Source organism: Oncorhynchus keta, chromosome 1, assembly GCF_023373465.1.
Source record: "Oncorhynchus keta strain PuntledgeMale-10-30-2019 chromosome 1, Oket_V2, whole genome shotgun sequence".
Lineage (NCBI taxonomy): Eukaryota > Metazoa > Chordata > Actinopteri > Salmoniformes > Salmonidae > Oncorhynchus > Oncorhynchus keta.
Window position 1 is genome coordinate 34,667,285 of NC_068421.1, and position 19,418 is coordinate 34,686,702.

The window sequence follows — 19,418 nt, forward strand, 5'->3', positions numbered from 1 at the left end:
CTTCAATGTATTCAGTCACGAAGGTAATATTCTCACCTGTAGGCATGTTCAACAAAAGGTAGTCCATTCAAATTCACAGAGGTACTCTAACATTGACTTACATATCGTATCGCAGATAAATAGTGCCCTCTGGTGTTGACACAGTTGAAAAACATATCCACATTGCTGAGGCACATGTAGACAACAAAACAACACTCAGAGACTTCACACTTACAGGGCATGGAAAACACATATTATTACACCAAATAGTACTTTAAAGATACAAATATAGTTACTATGTATATATTAGCTCTTTTACACTATCAAATGTAATTTAGTGATTAGCTTAGAAACTGTAATAAACAAGCAAAAGGCATAAGTGTGGCTTCATAGCAATGTATACAAGGTACAGCAATAGCTTATCAGTAACTGCATCAATAAAGGACCTGAAAGAACATTTTAGTGGAGGATTTTTTTGTACCTTTTTAGACATGGACACAGACTCATAGCCACAGGAAGTAGGGGTGCAGCAGCACCCCCTAATTAAAAATAAATAAATCATTATATATATATATATATTCGATATTTTGTTACTTTACAGCCTTATTCTAAAATGGATGAAATGAAGAAAAAAAAGCCTTAGCAATCTACACATAATACCCCATAATGACAAAGCAACACGTTTTGAAAATGTTGCTAATTTATTAAAAATAAAAAACTGAAATACCTTCTTTACATAAGCATTAAGACCCTTTGTTATGTGACTTGAAATTGAGCTCAGGTGAATCCTGTTTTCATTGATCATCCTTGAGATGTCTCTACAACTTGATTGGACTCCACCTGTGGTAAATTCAATTGATTGGATATGATTTGGAAAGGCACACCTGTCTATATAAGGTTTCACAGTTGTCAAAGCAAAAACCAAGCCATGAGGTCGAACACAAGTGTCCGTTGAGCCCTGAGACAGGATTGTGTCAAGGCACAGATCTGTGTAATGGTACCAAAATATTTCTCCAGTATTGCAGATCCCCAAGAACACAGTGGCCTCCATCATTCTTAAATGGAAGAAGTTTGGAACCACCAAGACTCTTCCTAGAGCTGGCTGCCCGGCCAAACTGAGCAATCGGTGGAGAAGGGTCTTGGTCAGGGAGGTGACCAAAAACCCGATGGTCACTCTGACAGAGCTCCAGAGTTCCTCTGTGGAGATAGGAGAACCTTCCAGAAGAACAACCATCTCTGCAGCTCTCCACCAATCAGGACTTTATGGTAGAGTGACCAGACAGAAGCCAGTCCTCAGTAAAATGCACATGACAGCCCGCTTGGAGTTCGCCAAAAGGTACCTAAAGGCTCTCAGACCATGAGAAACAAGATTCTCTGGTCTGATGAAACCAAAATTGAAACCATGATTGGCCTGAATGCCAAGCGTCATGTCTGGAGGAACCCCGGCACCATCCCTACGGTGAAGCATGGTGGTGGCAGCATCATGCTTTGGGGATGTTTTTCAGCAGCAGGGACTGGGAGACTAGTAAAGATTGAGGCAAAGATTAATGGAGAAAAGTACAGAGAGAACCTTGATGAAAACCTGCTCCAGAGCACTCAGGACCTCTGACTGGGACGAAGGTTCACCTTCCAACAGGACAATGATCCTAGGCACACAGCCAAGACAATTCAGGAGTGGCTTCGGGACAAGTCTCTGAATGTCCTTGAGTGGCCCAGCCAGAGCCAGCACTTGAACCTGATCTCTGGGGAGACCTGAAAATAGCTGTGCAGCAACGCTCCCCATCCAACTTGACAGAGCTTTAGAGATCTGATCAGAGAATAATGGAAGAAACTCCCCAAATACCAGCGTGCCAAGCTTGTAGCGTCATATCCAAGAAGACTTGAGGTTGTAATCATTTCCAAAGGTGCTTCAACAAAGTACTGAGTAAAGGATCTGAATACTTCAGGCAATGTGATATTTCATTTTTTATTTGTAATCCAAAAAAACATTTTTTAAAGGTTTTTGATTTGTCATTATGGGGCATTGTGTGTCGATTTATGAGGGGCAAAAAAACAATTTAATAAATGTTATAAGGCTGTAACGTAACAAAATGTTGAAAAACTCAAGGGGTCTGAATACTTTCCGAAGGCACTGTATATATACAGTACTAGTCAAACGTTTGGACACCTACTTATTCAAGGGGTTTTCTTTTTTAAATTATTTTCTACATTGTAGAATAATAGCGAAGACAAACTATGTTTCACACTTTTTTTGGTTGCTACATGATTCCATGTGTTATTTTATAGTTTTTGATGTCTTCTATTATTCTACAATATAGTAAAAATAAAAACTCTTGAATGAGCAGGTGTGTCCAAACTTTTGACTGTTACTATATATATACTGTATATGCAACAATTTCACTGAGTTACAGTTCATATAAAGAAATCAGTCAATTTAAATAAATGTATTAGGCCCTAATCGATGCATTTCACCTGACTGGGCAGAGGTGCAGCCAATCAGAATGAGTTTTTTCCACACAAAAGGGCTTTATTACAGACAGAAATAACCCTCAGTTTCATCAGCTGTCTGGGTGGCTGGTCTCAGACGATCCTGCAGGTGAAGAATCCGGATGTGGAGGTCCTGGGCTGGTGTGGTTACACGTGGTCTGCGGTTGTGAGGCCAGTTAGATATACTGCCAAATTCTCCAAAACTATGTTGGAGATGACTTATGGTAGAGGAATTAACATTCAATTATCAGCTCATGAAACATGGGACCAACACTTTACATGTTGGGAAGGGATATTTTTTCTCACAAAAGTAATCCTGTATTAGCGGACTGACATAAACCTCCCCCAACCGATTCCTGCAGCTATGGACAGGCTGGGTTTAGATGTCGAGGGGGTTAAGTGCAGAGTAGGCCGCATTACTTCAGTACACTCCTGCCAGTGAGGACAGGTGGGTACAGTACTGATCTGGGATCTGGAGGAAGGAGAAGGGAATTTAGCATCTATGTGTGTAAAGTGTGTGTGTGTGGGGGGGAGGAGGTAGCAGTTGCGCAGGCCAAAAGCAGACATGTGCCTGAGTTTGGCCAGTTTCTCCTCAGTCTGCTGACTGACCCTCTGACTCCTCTCAACCCTACATGGACAGCAGGGGGAGTGGAATAATCATCATCATGGTGAAAATAATTAAAACGGGTCTGTTTTTACAAACTTTTATTTGCCGTCCTGAGACAATACTGTTGTATATAAAAGTCAATTTGATCCGACAGAATGACAATCAGATCTGGCAAGGACACAATGACCTGATGTTATTTAACAACCACAGTGAACATCAGCTATGTAACAAGAACATCCGCTTGTTTTAGTTATTTTTTTAACCAAATTGTCATTAAATGTGTAATATTCTAACTGTGGCGATTTAAAATTACGACAAGTATATTATGAAATGTAAGACTCCACATGGTACCTCGAGGCCAGGGAGCTCTAACCCTGTTCCTGAAGCACTATCGTCCTGTAGGTTCACTCCAACCCTAATACAGCACAGACGATTCTAACAATTAGCTGGTTGATAAGCTGAACCAGGTTAGATACAACTGGGGTTGGAGTGAAAACCTACAGGAGGGTTGTTCCCCAGGAACAGGGTTGGAGCCCCGTGCTCTAGGCAGTAGTACCCATAGAACATGTTATTTAGAGCTGTTAGACATTTGTTAGTTCAACTCAAAAACAGACAGCACTCTTAGTGAAATTTACACAGAGACTATTCTGCAGCTAAGACAAACAAACAAACAGCCATCACAACTTCAATGGTATATGGATAGGCTTCCTCTACCACAATAATTTGACCTAATACTATGCTACGACAGGCCACTTGGTTCAAGCTCAGGTTGTCCTGCAGAAAACTGACTCAGGATTAAAGACTGAAGAGATCCTTCATTACAATAGAAAAAAACTATCAAAAGTGATTCTGTCATTAGAATGATCATTTGATTTAATGGTTTTCAACATATGAAAAGTATCTCTTGGCAATTTCCTGAGAATAATCAATCAACATCAACAAAACAAAGTATTTATCCTTTCATTCAGTTGTACAGCAGAGGGGTTCCACCCAATTGCCAATGTTATAGTATTGTTAAAAGTCCTCTTTCATACACAAGCCAGGTCATTTTCTCAAAGGTCAATGTAAAACTGCTGCTTTCAAAATGTGGTGTTATTTTTGTACATTGGGTGAATTGAAATATAAAATGTTTCCCTTTAAAATTCCTTTATCACTTTGACAAGTGATAAAGCCTTGACGGTGTGATGGTGTGACGTTTTACGAGCTTCTATGACCAGCCAGGAGCAAAGGACTTAATGAAGGAACAGCGCTATAAAGAACTAAACCCAATGCCGATTCTGAAATCCTCCAGGATAAATCTGTCAAACTAGATCATGTGTATATGATTACTGTTCAGAATGACCTCACGCTATACAAAAGCCGGGAAAGGAGATTGGTTGGTTGTGTGTTCCCAATTTGATGACATTTTCTTCATGATGATTATCCATTTATGGGCGTATAGAAGTTAAGCACACCAACTGTTTGTTTTGATAATCAAAAACTTGGAAGTGAAAATGTTAAATACTTTTCTGATCAATTTTCCTTTTTCAAAACATACATAACATTGATAGACAATCAAAGTACTTTCTAACATCCTGGTTTTAGAGAAAGATGCTTAAAAGATGAAGAAATCTAACCATTTCACCTCTTATGGTGTGGGTGACTTTACTAAGCAAAAAGACATATCTGGATGTGGGTTATCGGTGAATAACTTTACATGTCTGAGGTAAAAGTCACTCAGCCTGGAGTCTTGTTCTAGACATTTATAAAACTTTTAAATAGTGCTTTCTGGTGCCCCACTCTACTGACATTAAAGTATGATTGGTGTGAGGTTTGAGGTTACAAAGCATGCACACAACACCAATCAGTCATTAGCCAGCCCTTGACACAGCCACTGGAGGGAGCAGTCAGAGAGACGAGGCGGCGGCGTTGATATGTGATGTCAGAGCAGAGGGGTCAGCATCTGAGCAGCGATGGGTCAGTATGTTGCTGGGAGGGGTCAGTGACAATGAAAGGCTGGAGAAGTGAGTAGTGCAGACACGCCCCCTAGCAGGTGATTGACAGCTGTGGTCATGTCCGTGCAGCCAGCTGGTACAGAGGGCCCAGGACTGTGTGACCGCTCACCTGGAAAACAGTACAAGACAGGGCCAATGCATTAGTCTGGGATACTCAGCACACAGCCAGACACAGACCATCTAGAACCATAATTCTGGTCCTTCTCTACTGCCCTTGTTGAGAAGTGAAACAGCTTCATACTGTTTTTCACATTTGCATGGGCAAGTAAACAAGGGCAGAGGGAAAAGGACAACGTGTTGGAGAGGAATTGGGCCGAGGAGTGACACTACACACACGAGCAGAAGCAGGTTGGACAACACATGGGCCACACCCAGGAACAGTGTATGCCGACTTAGGAGAGCCAGAACTGGTTAAGGAGCATGAAAATATTATGCAGATTGTCTATATCAAGAGTTGCTCAAAGTCTAAATCTATTTTACTTAATCCAGAGCGATCAAATGATATACTACGCTTGCACATGTTTATTCAGAATGTTAACTACAAACCTCAAATGTTTTCATTAAACCCACTTGGGATCATATATGGTAGAGCTTCTCTTACAACTATCTCTGAGCATTCAGATAATGTGAGAGAGGTTGGGAACCCTAGTGAAGAATATCACAGTTGCAGGCTTTTCTTTTTAGTTCAGCACCAGTTGGATGTTTAATAGATTGATAATAGGTCCTTGCCTTCCTCATGAGTGGGTTGAGAACCTAACGTTCAGTGGCTCTTGTCTATTGAGTGCTTCTACACCTGCATTGCTTGCTGTTTGGAGGTTTAGGCTGGGTTTCTGTACAGCACTTTGAGATATCAGCTGATGTACGAAGGGCTTTATAAATACATTTGATTTGATAGCAGGGCAGAAAGGACGGTATCTGTGTAGAATATTCAGGATAGGAAGCCGGGTCAAAACACACAGTCACACACACATTTGCATATATGGCTATATAAATACATTTTATTTGATTTTTGATTTGATTTGAGTGTGAGAGGAGGAGAAAGGTGAAAGGTCATGGATGCTCACTCTGAATTGGAGTCCTTCAGGAGTTTGGCCCTGGCAGAGGCTGAGAGGTTCAGATCTCCTCCTGAAGAGAGAGAGTGGCAGGGAGAAGAAAAGAGGGAGAAGGACAGAAAGAGAAAGGGTGGGAGAGAGAATGGGAGAGGAATATCAAAGAGCATGGTTAGTGATGATATCATAAGGCACGCTCCACTGTGAGTGGTTTGATGGTGTCAGAGGGGCAGGAGGCCCGCTCCCAGCTCTCTTACCTCGTAGATAATCAACAAAGTACAGCATCACTACCGCGATCAGCGCCACTGAGAGAGAGAGAGAGACATTTATTGGTTGACTCAACACACACATACACACACACACACGTTACTCACAGCAGACACAGGCGGTGAAGAAGACCTCCAGGAAGAGGTATCCCCTGTTGTCCAGAATAGATCCTGCTGCCATGGAGATCAGAGCCAGGCCCAGGTTCTGGATGGACTGCATGCTGGGAGGTAGGAAGGCCATGAGTCATCATCAACAACAGCAGCATCACCACCACCGTCATCATCAACAATAACTACAACAGCATCATCATCACAGTCACAAATAATGGATCGAATGCAAACACCTGTAGGTATGAAGCACTTCTCTAGTTACACAGAAAGGGTGGGTAGGAGCAGGTGTACTTACAAGCCATAGGCGGTCCCCAGCTGATGCTCTGGCACCACGAAGGCCACCATGGGCCACAGGGCACAGGCCAGCAGGGAGTAGGACAAACCCAACAGGGACTGGAGGACACAGATACACAGTACCATTATCAACACCATTCACCTGGTTACCCAGTCACAATACAACTCAATTACTATGTATAAACTAAATCTAAAATCTGACTTCATTCCTCTGGAAGCAGGATGTAATTGTCTTGCAGGACTAAACAAAAGCAACTGTGACCCAGTGATCCAAGGTTGCGCGTCCAAATCTGGCCCACCGCTCATCACTGCATACACTAGGTTTCTAGTGAATGTCCTACTAAATGTCTCCAAGGTCATATTCTGCTGTGAACCACTCTGCGCCATTCTAACGGTAATAAAATGGAGAATGGTCATCACCATGGCGATCCAGGGGTTCCAGAAGGTGAAGGCGAGCATCATGTGGGCTATGAGTGTCGTGACGACGGCACACAGCACCCAGATCACGTTCTTCCCTGTCCTGTCCACCATGAAGCCCAACACAGGAGAGGCTGGGGCTGAGATGATGTACACAATACTGGGAGAGGGGGGACACAGGGGGAGAGGGTGGAGAGAGGGGACACAGGGGGAGGAGAGAGGGGACACAGGGGGAGGAGAGAGGGGACACAGGGGGAGGAGAGAGGGGACACAGGGGGAGGAGAGAGGGGAGAGGGAGGAGAGAGGGGGGAGAGGGAGGAGAGAGGGGAGAGGGAGGAGAGAGGGGAGAGGGAGGAGAGAGGGGAGAGGGAGGAGAGAGGGGAGAGGGGGGAGAGAGGGGAGAGGGTGGAGAGAGGGGAGAGGGTGGAGAGAGGGGACAGGGTGGAGAGAGGGGACAGGGTGGAGAGAGGGGACAGGGTGGAGAGAGGGGAGAGGGTGGAGAGAGGGGACAGGGTGGAGAGAGGGGACACACAGAGGGAGAGGGTGGAGAGAGGGGACACACAGAGGGAGAGGGTGGAGAGAGGGGACACACAGAGGGAGAGGGTGGAGAGAGGGGACACACAGAGGGAGAGGGTGGAGAGAGGGGACACACAGAGGGAGAGGGTGGAGAGAGGGGACACACAGAGGGAGAGGGTGGAGAGAGGGGACACACAGAGGGGAGAGGGTGGAGAGAGGGGACACACAGAGGGAGAGGGTGGAGAGAGGGGACACACAGAGGGAGAGGGTGGAGAGAGGGGACACACAGAGGGAGAGGGTGGAGAGAGGGGACACACAGAGGGAGAGGGTGGAGAGAGGGGACACACAGAGGGAGAGGGTGGAGAGAGGGGACACACAGAGGGAGAGGGTGGAGAGAGGGGACACACAGAGGGAGAGGGTGGAGAGAGGGGACACACAGAGGGAGAGGGTGGAGAGAGGGGACACACAGAGGGAGAGGGTGGAGAGAGGGGACACACAGAGGGAGAGGGTGGAGAGAGGGGACACACAGAGGGAGAGGGTGGAGAGAGGGGACACACAGAGGGAGAGGGTGGAGAGAGGGGACACAGAGGGAGAGGGTGGAGAGAGGGGACACAGAGGGAGAGGGTGGAGAGAGGGGACACAGAGGGAGAGGGTGGAGAGAGGGGACACAGAGGGAGAGGGTGGAGAGAGGGGACACAGAGGGAGAGGGTGGAGAGAGGGGACACAGAGGGAGAGGGTGGAGAGAGGGGACACAGAGGGAGAGGGTGGAGAGAGGGGACACAGAGGGAGAGATAGTGATTGTGTTTAGAAGGGTGGCAGAGACACAGTTACAATGTGTTGTGACGGTTCATAGTCTGAGGTGAGATGAGAGCTAAAACAAACCTCATTTGAAGAACTCCTCACAAAAAGTTGAGTGGCACATCCTCACTCTGTCCAAATTGAATCACTGGTCTTATTAGTTACTCCGGCATCTCAGACTAGGGTAAAGAGTTGTGTGTTACCTGTTAATTGCTCTTGCTTCTTGAGGTGAGAAGTTGAACTTTTCAATGAAGAAAACCCTGCAAGGGGAAGACCGACAGAGGTGAGAAGAACAGTCAGTCACACCAGACCAGAGTGGTACGGAGTATGTCCATACTATCACTGCAACATATCCCACCACCACATTAAGCACATCCCTGTTCTATAGGCATTCATTACAACTCAACACAGAGGAATGTGCTCTTTACGCTGCTATACAGGGCCTCTGGGAGCAATTAACAGTTCCTCAGAGTGCTTTAGCACACAAGCACATGCACGCACACACACACACCAATCACCCACCATCCCTTCCAGCCAGCTACCAAGTAGAGTTGGAACCTGGTCCACACATTGGTGAACCGCAGCACATGGTATTGAACAGGCTCCAGCAGCCAGGTAAGTATTGTATAAAAAAATCTAAATATTCCATAACATGTATTTGCTCAACAGGCGTCAACCCCCCCATAACCCTCTCCCCCTGTCCCCCATAACCCTCTCCCCCGTCCCCCCATATCCCTCTCCCCCCCGTCCCCCATATCCCTCTCCCCCCGTCCCCCCATATCCCTCTCCCCCCATATCTCTCTCTGCATCTCTCTCTCCTACCCACTCAGGGGGTTAGATTACTTGGTCTCTAACAGTTAATGATTTAAAAATCAGCTTGGGAGCAAAACATTATTCCAAAAGAGTTCATTATATTATATTCACTCAAGGTATTTTACATGATGGAGAATAGACATTGCGTTTGAGGGGACAGGCATGAACAAGTGGCAGCACATAATCCCTGATCTACAAATCACCTTGCAGCCCAAATAACTACTTGTGATAAAGCTGGCAATATTGGTGACGGTTTTGACTGATAAGACATGATGACTGATGGTTCGTGTGCTACTCACTGTCCCAGTCCAATGAAAGGGAAGATGGCCACGTAGTAGCCCACACAGATGATGAAGATGAGCCACAGTGGGAAGGGGAAGTCCTTCACATCCGTCAGCTTGATCACTTCCCCTACACACACACACACACACACACACACACACACACACACACACATGTTCAACACACAGATCCAGTCTTGGCTAAAGCATCCCCTTGGGAAAGGAGTGTGACAGCCAGGCAATAACCCAAAGGAAGTAGTACTATGACCCGTGACCTCCGCCCCTGTCACACTAAAGCCAGCCCAGGGAAGCGCTGAGCACGGTAGAAACACAGGCTAACTTCCCAATAATCAATTCTGACAAGATTACATGCAACACAATGGGGAGTTTGATGTTTCCCAGTTGGATAGATCTCCTTAAATCAACTAAATTCATCAAGGCAAAATGAGATTGGCTAATAGTGACAGGTAAACAGAAGGAACCTACCCTCTACCACCGTCCTCCTCACACCAACATTGTCAGAATACAGTGGACATGATAACCATAGCACATAGATAATGACCATCATCCCAGTCAATGCCATTATCCTGTGTAGTTCAGCTCTGATTGGGACACACATCGGAGGCAGTCATTGACTGCCGTGTTAGCTCACCGGTCGCTCCCTGTTCCTTGTTGAGGATCCTCTCGGCCCTCTTGTCCAGGTAGCCCAACACCAGTGCACAGACCAGAGAGAATATACATGTCGCCCCAGCTGGAGAAGGAGAGAGAGTGATGGAGAGAGCACAAGGAAGAGAGAGAAAGGGTGAGGGGGGATAAAGGAGAGCCAGGAAAATCATTACATCAGCTATGAACAGGTAGGTGTGGCTCATGAACCTACAGCAGCACAATAGGGTAAGTCCTCAGGAGAAGAGCCTGCCAAGGATCTTTAAAGCCCCGTCTAGTTCAGTCTAAATAAGCATGACTGCTTCCTTTAGGACCAACAGTCAGAGTAATTAGATTAAAAAGTAGCTCAAAAAGTATTACTTTAGATTTTGTGTCGAGAGCGATTGCCGGAATGCTTTTGATTACTTGGGGGTAATCGAAGAACTCTACATCACACTCCCTCACTCACATCACACCCTCTACAGAAGAGGGGTTTGTAGTCCAATAAATATTCTCTATTAACCAGGTGAAATTTCAGTAAGTATGTGGCAAAATCCAGTAGGCTTTGGTTTGAATTAACAGTAGGATATGGACATATTAGACCCATCTCACAGGCTTAATGTTCCTCTGTAGTTTCTGTAAAGCATCACCACATATCTACTGGGGCTCCTCTTATTCCATTCTAATGTTACAGGACTGTACGGTTAAGTCCTACTGGAGAGAACACACAGACTGCTGTGCTCCTCTTATTCCATTCTAATGTTACAGGACTGTACGGTTAAGTCCTACTGGAGAGAACACACAGACTGCTGGGCTCCTCTTATTCCATTCTAATGTTACAGGACTGTACGGTTAAGTCCTGCTGGAGAGAACACACAGACTGCTGGGCTCCTCTTATTCCATTCTAATGTTACAGGACTGTACGGTTAAGTCCTGCTGGAGAGAACACAGACTGCTGGGCTCCTCTTATTCCATTCTAATGTTACAGGACTGTATGGTTAAGTCCTACTGGAGAGAACACACAGACTGCTGGGCTCCTCTTATTCCATTCTAATGTTACAGGACTGTACGGTTAAGTCCTGCTGGAGAGAACACACAGACTGCTGGGCTCCTCTTATTCCATTCTAATGTTACAGGACTGTACGGTTAAGTCCTGCTGGAGAGAACACACAGACTGCTGGGCTCCTCTTATTCCATTCTAATGTTACAGGACTGTACGGTTAAGTCCTACTGGAGAGAACACACAGACTGCTGGGCTCCTCTTATTCCATTCTAATGTTACAGGACTGTACGGTTAAGTCCTACTGGAGAGAACACACAGACTGCTGGGCTCCTCTTATTCCATTCTAATGTTACAGGACTGTACGGTTAAGTCCTGCTGGAGAGAAGACACAGACTGCTGGGCTCCTCTTATTCCATTCTAATGTTACAGGACTGTACGGTTAAGTCCTGCTGGAGAGAAGACAGACTGCTGGGCTCCTCTTATTCCATTCTAATGTTACAGGACTGTACGGTTAAGTCCTGCTGGAGAGAACACACAGACTGCTGGGCTCCTCTTATTCCATTCTAATGTTACAGGACTGTACGGTTAAGTCCTACTGGAGAGAACACACAGACTGCTGGGCTCCTCTTATTCCATTCTAATGTTACAGGACTGTACGGTTAAGTCCTACTGGAGAGAACACACAGACTGCTGGGCTCCTCTTATTCCATTCTAATGTTACAGGACTGTACGGTTAAGTCCTACTGGAGAGAACACACAGACTGCTGGGCTCCTCTTATTCCATTCTAATGTTACAGGACTGTACGGTTAAGTCCTGCTGGAGAGAACACACAGACTGCTGGGCTCCTCTTATTCCATTCTAATGTTACAGGACTGTACGGTTAAGTCCTACTGGAGAGAACACACAGACTGCTGGGCTCCTCTTATTCCATTCTAATGTTACAGGACTGTACGGTTAAGTCCTACTGGAGAGAACACACAGACTGCTGGGCTCCTCTTATTCCATTCTAATGTTACAGGACTGTACGGTTAAGTCCTACTGGAGAGAACACACAGACTGCTGGGCTCCTCTTATTCCATTCTAATGTTACAGGACTGTACGGTTAAGTCCTGCTGGAGAGAACACACAGACTGCTGGGCTCCTCTTATTCCATTCTAATGTTACAGGACTGTACGGTTAAGTCCTACTGGAGAGAACACACAGACTGCTGGGCTCCTCTTATTCCATTCTAATGTTACAGGACTGTATGGTTAAGTCCTACTGGAGAGAACACAGACTGCTGGGCTCCTCTTATTCCATTCTAATGTTACAGGACTGTATGGTTAAGTCCTACTGGAGAGAACACACAGACTGCTGGGCTCCTCTTATTCCATTCTAATGTTACAGGACTGTACGGTTAAGTCCTGCTGGAGAGAACACACAGACTGCTGGGCTCCTCTTATTCCATTCTAATGTTACAGGACTGTACGGTTAAGTCCTACTGGAGAGAACACAGACTGCTGGGCTCCTCTTATTCCATTCTAATGTTACAGGACTGTATGGTTAAGTCCTACTGGAGAGAACACACAGACTGCTGGGCTCCTCTTATTCCATTCTAATGTTACAGGACTGTACGGTTAAGTCCTACTGGAGAGAACACAGACTGCTGGGCTCCTCTTATTCCATTCTAATGTTACAGGACTGTATGGTTAAGTCCTACTGGAGAGAACACAGACTGCTGGGCTCCTCTTATTCCATTCTAATGTTACAGGACTGTATGGTTAAGTCCTACTGGAGAGAACACAGACTGCTGGGCTCCTCTTATTCCCGTGGAGCGAGTGAGGACACCCACCATGAAAGGAGAAGTGAAAAGAGATGTGAGGCGGAGCATCACGAAACTGAAACCTCCATCACGTGATTCATCAGACAAATGACAGCGGGGTTCCTCTCCCTCCCCTCTTTCCCATCCCTCTCTGTGCTGAGATTAGAGAGCATTTGTAATAGAAGTGGTATGATGTTGCAGGCAGGGCTGTCTGGGCTGGAGATGTAACCGGAGGCTCAATGTAGACAGCAGGCCTGGGAATTTAGCTCACTATCCTCCTGATCAAATGTGGACACGAAACACACACACACACACACACACACACACACACACACACACACACACACACAGGGTGGTTCTGTATTATGTCATGTTATATGTGGATCCTAATAAAACACTAAGCACACACACGTGATGCACGTGTTGACTCATAACCCGCAGTCCCTGCGGCTATATCAGCGGGGCGGGTGGGTTTAGGTTCATTCAATATAGTGTGGATGAAGGGCGGGTGGAATGAAGAGAAACAATGTTTTTTTAAAAGACAAATGTATAATTCTGGTAGTTTCACCACCACGAACAGAGGATCTCAGCAAAGGTAACTTTTTATTATAATAATAATTAGTATTACTAGGCCTACTCTTATTAAATATTCACTTTACAGTTGGAAATGCAAGCAACTACTCCGTAAAGAGACCAAGATTTAACTTCACGGACTGGAAGGACGAGAGAGGCCGAAGAGATTGACGAAATCCAGAGGTACAAAGCACTCACTTTCCCCTGGAGGATTGTGTGGAGGAAAGGTTGCTTGCTTTCTGGGAGAAGCAGGAGTGTACCTTGCCTCAACTCTGGTCTCTTGCAAAGAGAATTCTCTGCATTCCAGCATCAAGCACATGCAGTGAATGCGCCTTCAGCACTGCTGGGCACGTTATTGAAACCAGACGCAACCGACTGAAACCCGGCACAGCGAACGCTATTCTGTTTCTTAAACAGACAGTGCTGCAAAAGAAAGCAAGACAAAGTAGGCAATTATAGCCTCCTAACTGGTCAGTGGGTACTTCCATTTTCTAAACTTTGTTGTGTTGTAGCCAATTGATTTTTGAAGCGAATTTTTTTTTTTCTTCCCCCATTCATTTTTTTATTTTATTAATTCATATACCAGTATAGGATATTAGCCCACACAGCCAGTCAGCCTACAAGATGTCCATTTATTGTTTCCTTTCAGTAAAACAATAGGCTACTGTTCAATAAGTGCAATCCTTTTAAAATGCTCAAGAGAAATGTAATGGTTCAATAAAGTGTACAAGACAAAAATATATAGAGATTTTTGAAATTTGCTGGTTGGGGCCAGGTGTGGGGCTCAAATTTTCACATAGTAACCCATCCGCAATCGCTCTACTATCAATTGCTGGTGGGTGCGGGTGAACAAACAGCTGACCCCCACATCACTAAACACATACACTTAACTCACCGATCATGAGCGAGACTCCCAGAGTGGTGTGTCCTGTCGAGCCGACCAGGTCAGCGACACGGTTGTACACCCAGCCCATGATGTTCATGTTGACAGTGCTACCCTGAGGGAGAGGAGACAACCCAACACTCCCTGATCAGCCACATAAATAAAGCCTTAAGTATGTGCTTCTGTATCTATCTATATAGGGCGTTATATTTAGCTTCTAGCATGTTCTTACCAGCCTGGCCATGCTGAGCTGAAGACCAAACACCAAGTTGAGTTCCTTCCCCTTGAACCAGTTCACTGCATAGGTGTTCTGGGCCACAGCCAGAGACTCACCTCCAATCCTACCCAGAGAGAGAGAGAGAGCACTTAGTTAGGGGGAGAGAAGTGGCTTGGAGCTGTAGCAAGGACTAGCTCAGTGACAAAATAGTCGAAAACACATCTTACCCAAACACAAAGCGTCCAATCTCCATTAACCAGAATAGATCTAGAAGTGCCCCAACAGCAACTATAACCTGTGGAAATACACAGTGGTGGAAAAAGTACTCAATGGTGAGTCATACTTTAATAAAAGTCAAGATAACTAAATAGAAGATAGTAAAGGTCACCCAGTAAAATCCTACTTGACTAAAAAAAGTATAAAAGTATCTGGTTTGAGATGTACTTAAGTACAGTGGGGGATAACACAGTCAATTGTCATACTGGAGTAAAAGTCGAAGTAAATGCTCTACATCAAATTCCATACATTACGCAAAACAGATGGAACGATTTTCTTGTTGTTATTTACGGACAGCCAGGGGCACACTCCAACTCTCACATAATTTACAAAGTATTTGTGTTTAGTGAGTCCGCCAGATCAGAGACAGTAGGGATGATAACGCGTTATATTGATAGGTGCGTGAATGGGACCATATTGCGGTCCTGCCTGAGCATTTAAAATGTAAACAAATACTTTTGGGTGTCAGTGAAAATGTATGGGAGTAAAAAGTACATATTTTCTCTGGGACTGTAGTGAAGTACAAGTAAAAACCATGGGGTATTGTGTGTAGATTAATGGAGGGGGGAAAAAACTATTTAACCCATTTTAGAATAAATTTGTAACATAACAAAATGTAGAAAAATTAAGAATTAGACTTAGAATTTCTGAATTCACTCTAGATTACCACTGGAAATAGATCAATTGCATTTGTACTACACATTTTGTAGAAGAGCAGCTCTCAAACACATCTCCATCATGTGGTGCACCTACCTGTCCAACGCAGACAAACAGGGCGAAGATTATAGTTCCTAGCCTACCAGAAGAGGAGAAGCACAGTGACAGAAACTATGTTTACACGGGGATCATTTGAAGTGAATATAAACATGTTCGTCACATTGTTATCTCTCCTTGTGTTGCTGGAGATGACAGCCCTAGTTCATTATGGATTCAGATTAATCCTCCATACACAATTACCACTGCATCTTTTGTTGTCAGAGGTTCATGGTGAGACTGGGGATTTCCTACTAACACACTGGCAGACAAACACTACCCATATTACAGTAGGTACACAGGCTGTATTGGCCATGGAGGAGTGTGGGGAAAAACACACCTACAAACAGCATCCACACACCAGGGTGATTACAGAATCTGAAAACATATTATACAAATGTGATGTAAAAAGGATCCTAGGGTATAAATCTCAACGTATGTATTGTACACATACAGTTTCTGCTCCGAGAAGCACAGCACTATGCATGCGTTATGTGACTGTAACCAGATAGTCACTGGACGCAAGAGGTTAAATACCATGTCCGCGCAAGTACAAGACAGTTATCCTTGGATGGCGATAACCAAGTATTCCATCATGTAGGGAACAGGTGTCAATACAGCAGTGTTTAACTAGTAACCTGTGGTCCTACCTGATGCCAAAGACCCTGTCGAGCAGGAAGCCCCCCAGGAAACAGAGCACCACGTTGGGCCAGGAGTACCAGGCATAGAGCTGCATGAACATGGACGTGTTGAGCTTCATGTCCTGGTGCAGACCAGAGAGGACAGAGAATGTCAGTGCATTGGTAGCCCAAATTACTAGAAAGGTCTCTTTAAGAAAGCAAAACAAAGGCAAAGACAAAACACCAATATGAACTGAGAGTGCAAGGACCAACCATACACTAACTGGTATGACCTGATATTCGTCTGTTGTTTACAGTATTAGAAAAACTTTGAGCACGATGACAAGAGAGAAAGGTAGCTGTGCTAGTTCTAATGGGCCATTTCCTTGACACTGCTTTGTTTCACTTATCAGCAGGCTTACAACATCATGGTGGTGTCATGAAGAGTCAGACATCCATATAACTCGAATGGGTCCATAGTTAGAATAACTACAATAACTATAGTTATTTCCCATACTGAAGCATCGGAGGAAGGCTCTGGCATACAGCAGGCTCGGCTACAATGACGAAAGAGTGACATGTTGTGAGAGACGGACACTTCAGTCGTCCTTCCTCACCTGTATGACTTGAGTCTGCAAAGCAGCGGGGTTATCGTAACAGAAGTAACTTCCTGAAACAAAGTAACGCTGTCAGTGGGTAGAATTGATACATCAAAGTGCTGATACTGTACATTCTAAACCAGCTCGTATTTGATTGACAGTCATAGAAGGCTACATCATTGTGAAAGATAATCAAAGTCTGATATCCAAAAGCAATTAGTCTGATAGTCAGTCAGCTGAATGAAGCCTAAACTCTCTCCAAAGAATTTGGTTGGAATTTCGTTGGAACCGCAATGCTCACCGAATCCCAGAAAGCACATAAAAAGCAGGACGAAAATGCGGTGAGGCAGCCGCCTCGGGTCACAGAGCGCGGACATCGGTCTAACCGGTCCGCTTTCATTTCTGGGACCTGAAGACGAGATATCCCCTTCATCGTCCAAAAGGTTCTGTCGCTCTTCCGCCATCTTCGTCTGTGTTTTGGAAAGGAAGGAAAAATAATAATACGGCGCAGACAGTCATATGACATACACGTGACTCGTCTCAGCTGAGCGCAGCAGTCAAATGAGTGCAAAAGAGTTAAGCAACAAGCGAATGACCATAACATAACATAATGACCATAGCAAAACGCTGATCTTTACATATTCCACTTTAGAATATTCAATACGATGGTGATTGCTAAGGCGGGTCATTCATATATTAGATAATTGAATGAAATTAATTAATTTGACAATATATATTTTTATTGAGATGAAGTCGGACGTTTTTCAACCACTCCACAAATTTCTTGATAACAAACTATAGTTTTGGCAAGTCGGTTAGGACATCTACTTTGTGCATGACACAAGTCATTTTTCCAACAATTGTTTACAGACAGATTATTTCATTTATAATTCACTTTATCACAGTTCCAGTGGGTCAGAAGTTTACATACACTAAAGTGACTGTGCCTTTAAACAGCTTGGAAAATTCCAGATTATGATGTCATGGCTTCAGAAGCTTTTGATAGGCTAATTGACATCATTTGAGTCAATTGGAGGTGTACCTGTGGATGTATTTCAAGACCTACCTTCAAACTCAGTGCCTCTTTGCTTGACATCATGGGAAAATAAAAGGAATCAGCCAAGAACTCAGATTTTTTTTTGTAGACCTCCATAAATGTGGTTCATCCTTGGGAGCAATTTCCAAACACCTGATGAACCACATTCATCTGTACAAACAATAGTATGCAAGTATAAACACCATGGGACCACGCAGCCATCATACCACTCAGGAAGGAGGCGCTTTCTGTCTCCTAGAGATGAACGTACTTTGTTGCAAAAAGTGCAAATCAAACCTAGAACAACAGCAAAGGACCTTGTGAAGATGCTGGAGGAAACGGGTACAAAAGTATCTATATCCACAGTAAAATTAGTCCGATATCGACATAACCTGAAAGGCTGCTCAGCAAGGAAGAAGCCACTGCTCCAAAAACCACCATAAAAGAACCGAGACGATGGTTTGCAACTGCACATGGGGACAAAGATCGTACTTTTGGAGAAATGTCCTCTGGTCTGATGAAACAGAAATAGTACTGTTTGGCCATAATGACCATCGTTATGTTTGGAGGGAAAAGGGGGAGGCTTGCAAGCCGAAGAATACCATCCCAACCGTGAAGCACGGTGGTGGCAGCATCATATTGTGGGGGTGCTTTGCTGCAGGACGGACTGGTGCTCTTCACAAAATAGATGGCATCATGAGGAATTAAAATTATGTGGATATATTGAAGCAACATCTCAAGACATCAGTCAGTGAGTTAAAGCTTGGTCGCAAATGTGTCTTCCAAATGGACAATGACCTTAAGCATACTTCCAAAGTTGTGTCAAAATGGCTTAAGGACAACAAAGTTAAGGTATTGGAGTGGCCATCACAAAGCCCTGACCTCAATCCTATAGAAAATGTGTGGGCAGAACTGAAAAAGCGTGTGCGAGCAAGGAGGCCTACAAACCTGACTCAGTTACACCAGCTCTGTCAGGAGGAATGGGCCAAAATTTACCCAACTTATTGTGGGAAGCTTGTGGAAGGCTAACCAAAATGGTTGATCCAAGCTAAACAATTTAAAGGCAATGCTACCAAATACTAATTGAGTGTATGTAAACTTCTGACCCACTGGGAATGTGATGAAAGAAATTAAAGCTGAAAGAAATCATTCCCTCGACTATTATTCTGACATTTCACATTCTTAAAATAAAGTGTTGATTCTATCTGACCTAAGACAGGGAATTTTTATTAGGGTTAAATGTCAGGAATTGTGAAAAACTGAGTTTAAATGTATTTGGCTAAGGTGTTTGTAAACTTCCAACTTCAACTGTGTATATAGTTTATATACTTATTTTTTGTACTAACAATCATCTTTTCTTACTAGCACTGATTTTGCTGGTAGCTGCTTCATTTAAAAAAAA

The 19,418-nt window shown here is 44.4% G+C and overlaps 1 protein-coding gene across 2 annotated transcripts; it reads right to left on the reverse strand.

Moving 5' to 3' along the window:
- Positions 1 to 3,154: 3,154 nt before the first annotated feature.
- Positions 3,155 to 17,481, reverse strand: LOC118379378 (major facilitator superfamily domain-containing protein 1). 2 transcript variants are annotated; one of them, XM_052522817.1, is made up of 16 exons: positions 17,282 to 17,480; positions 16,999 to 17,051; positions 16,412 to 16,524; positions 15,762 to 15,804; positions 14,960 to 15,027; positions 14,748 to 14,856; positions 14,528 to 14,630; positions 10,265 to 10,363; positions 9,631 to 9,742; positions 8,722 to 8,778; positions 7,208 to 7,364; positions 6,789 to 6,886; positions 6,491 to 6,603; positions 6,374 to 6,421; positions 6,132 to 6,192; positions 3,155 to 5,176 (listed from the first exon to the last, which is right to left on the reverse strand). In XM_052522817.1, the coding sequence occupies exons 1-16, from the start codon at positions 17,442 to 17,444 to the stop codon at positions 5,173 to 5,175; spliced, it is 1,401 nt and encodes a 466-aa protein (XP_052378777.1). In that variant the 5' UTR covers positions 17,445 to 17,480; the 3' UTR covers positions 3,155 to 5,172. The 2 variants fall into 2 exon arrangements, with proteins under 2 accessions (XP_052378777.1, XP_052378788.1); XM_052522828.1 differs by lacking the exon at positions 3,155 to 5,176 and having other exon boundaries at positions 6,128 to 6,192; positions 17,282 to 17,481.
- Positions 17,482 to 19,418: the final 1,937 nt, after the last annotated feature.

What these genes read in the sequence shown, in the direction of transcription:
- LOC118379378 (XM_052522817.1), bottom strand. Translation starts at nt 17,444, where the DNA reads ATGGCGGAAGAGCGACAGAACCTTTTGGACGATGAAGGGGATATCTCG. An exon ending in TGCAGACTCAAGTCATACAG is followed by an intron (nt 16,525 to 16,998) that starts GTGAGGAAGGAC and finishes GGTCTGCACCAG; the next exon opens with GACATGAAGCTCAACACGTC. An exon ending in CTTTGTTGATTATCTACGAG is followed by an intron (nt 6,193 to 6,373) that starts GTAAGAGAGCTG and finishes CTCTCTCTTCAG; the next exon opens with GAGGAGATCTGAACCTCTCA.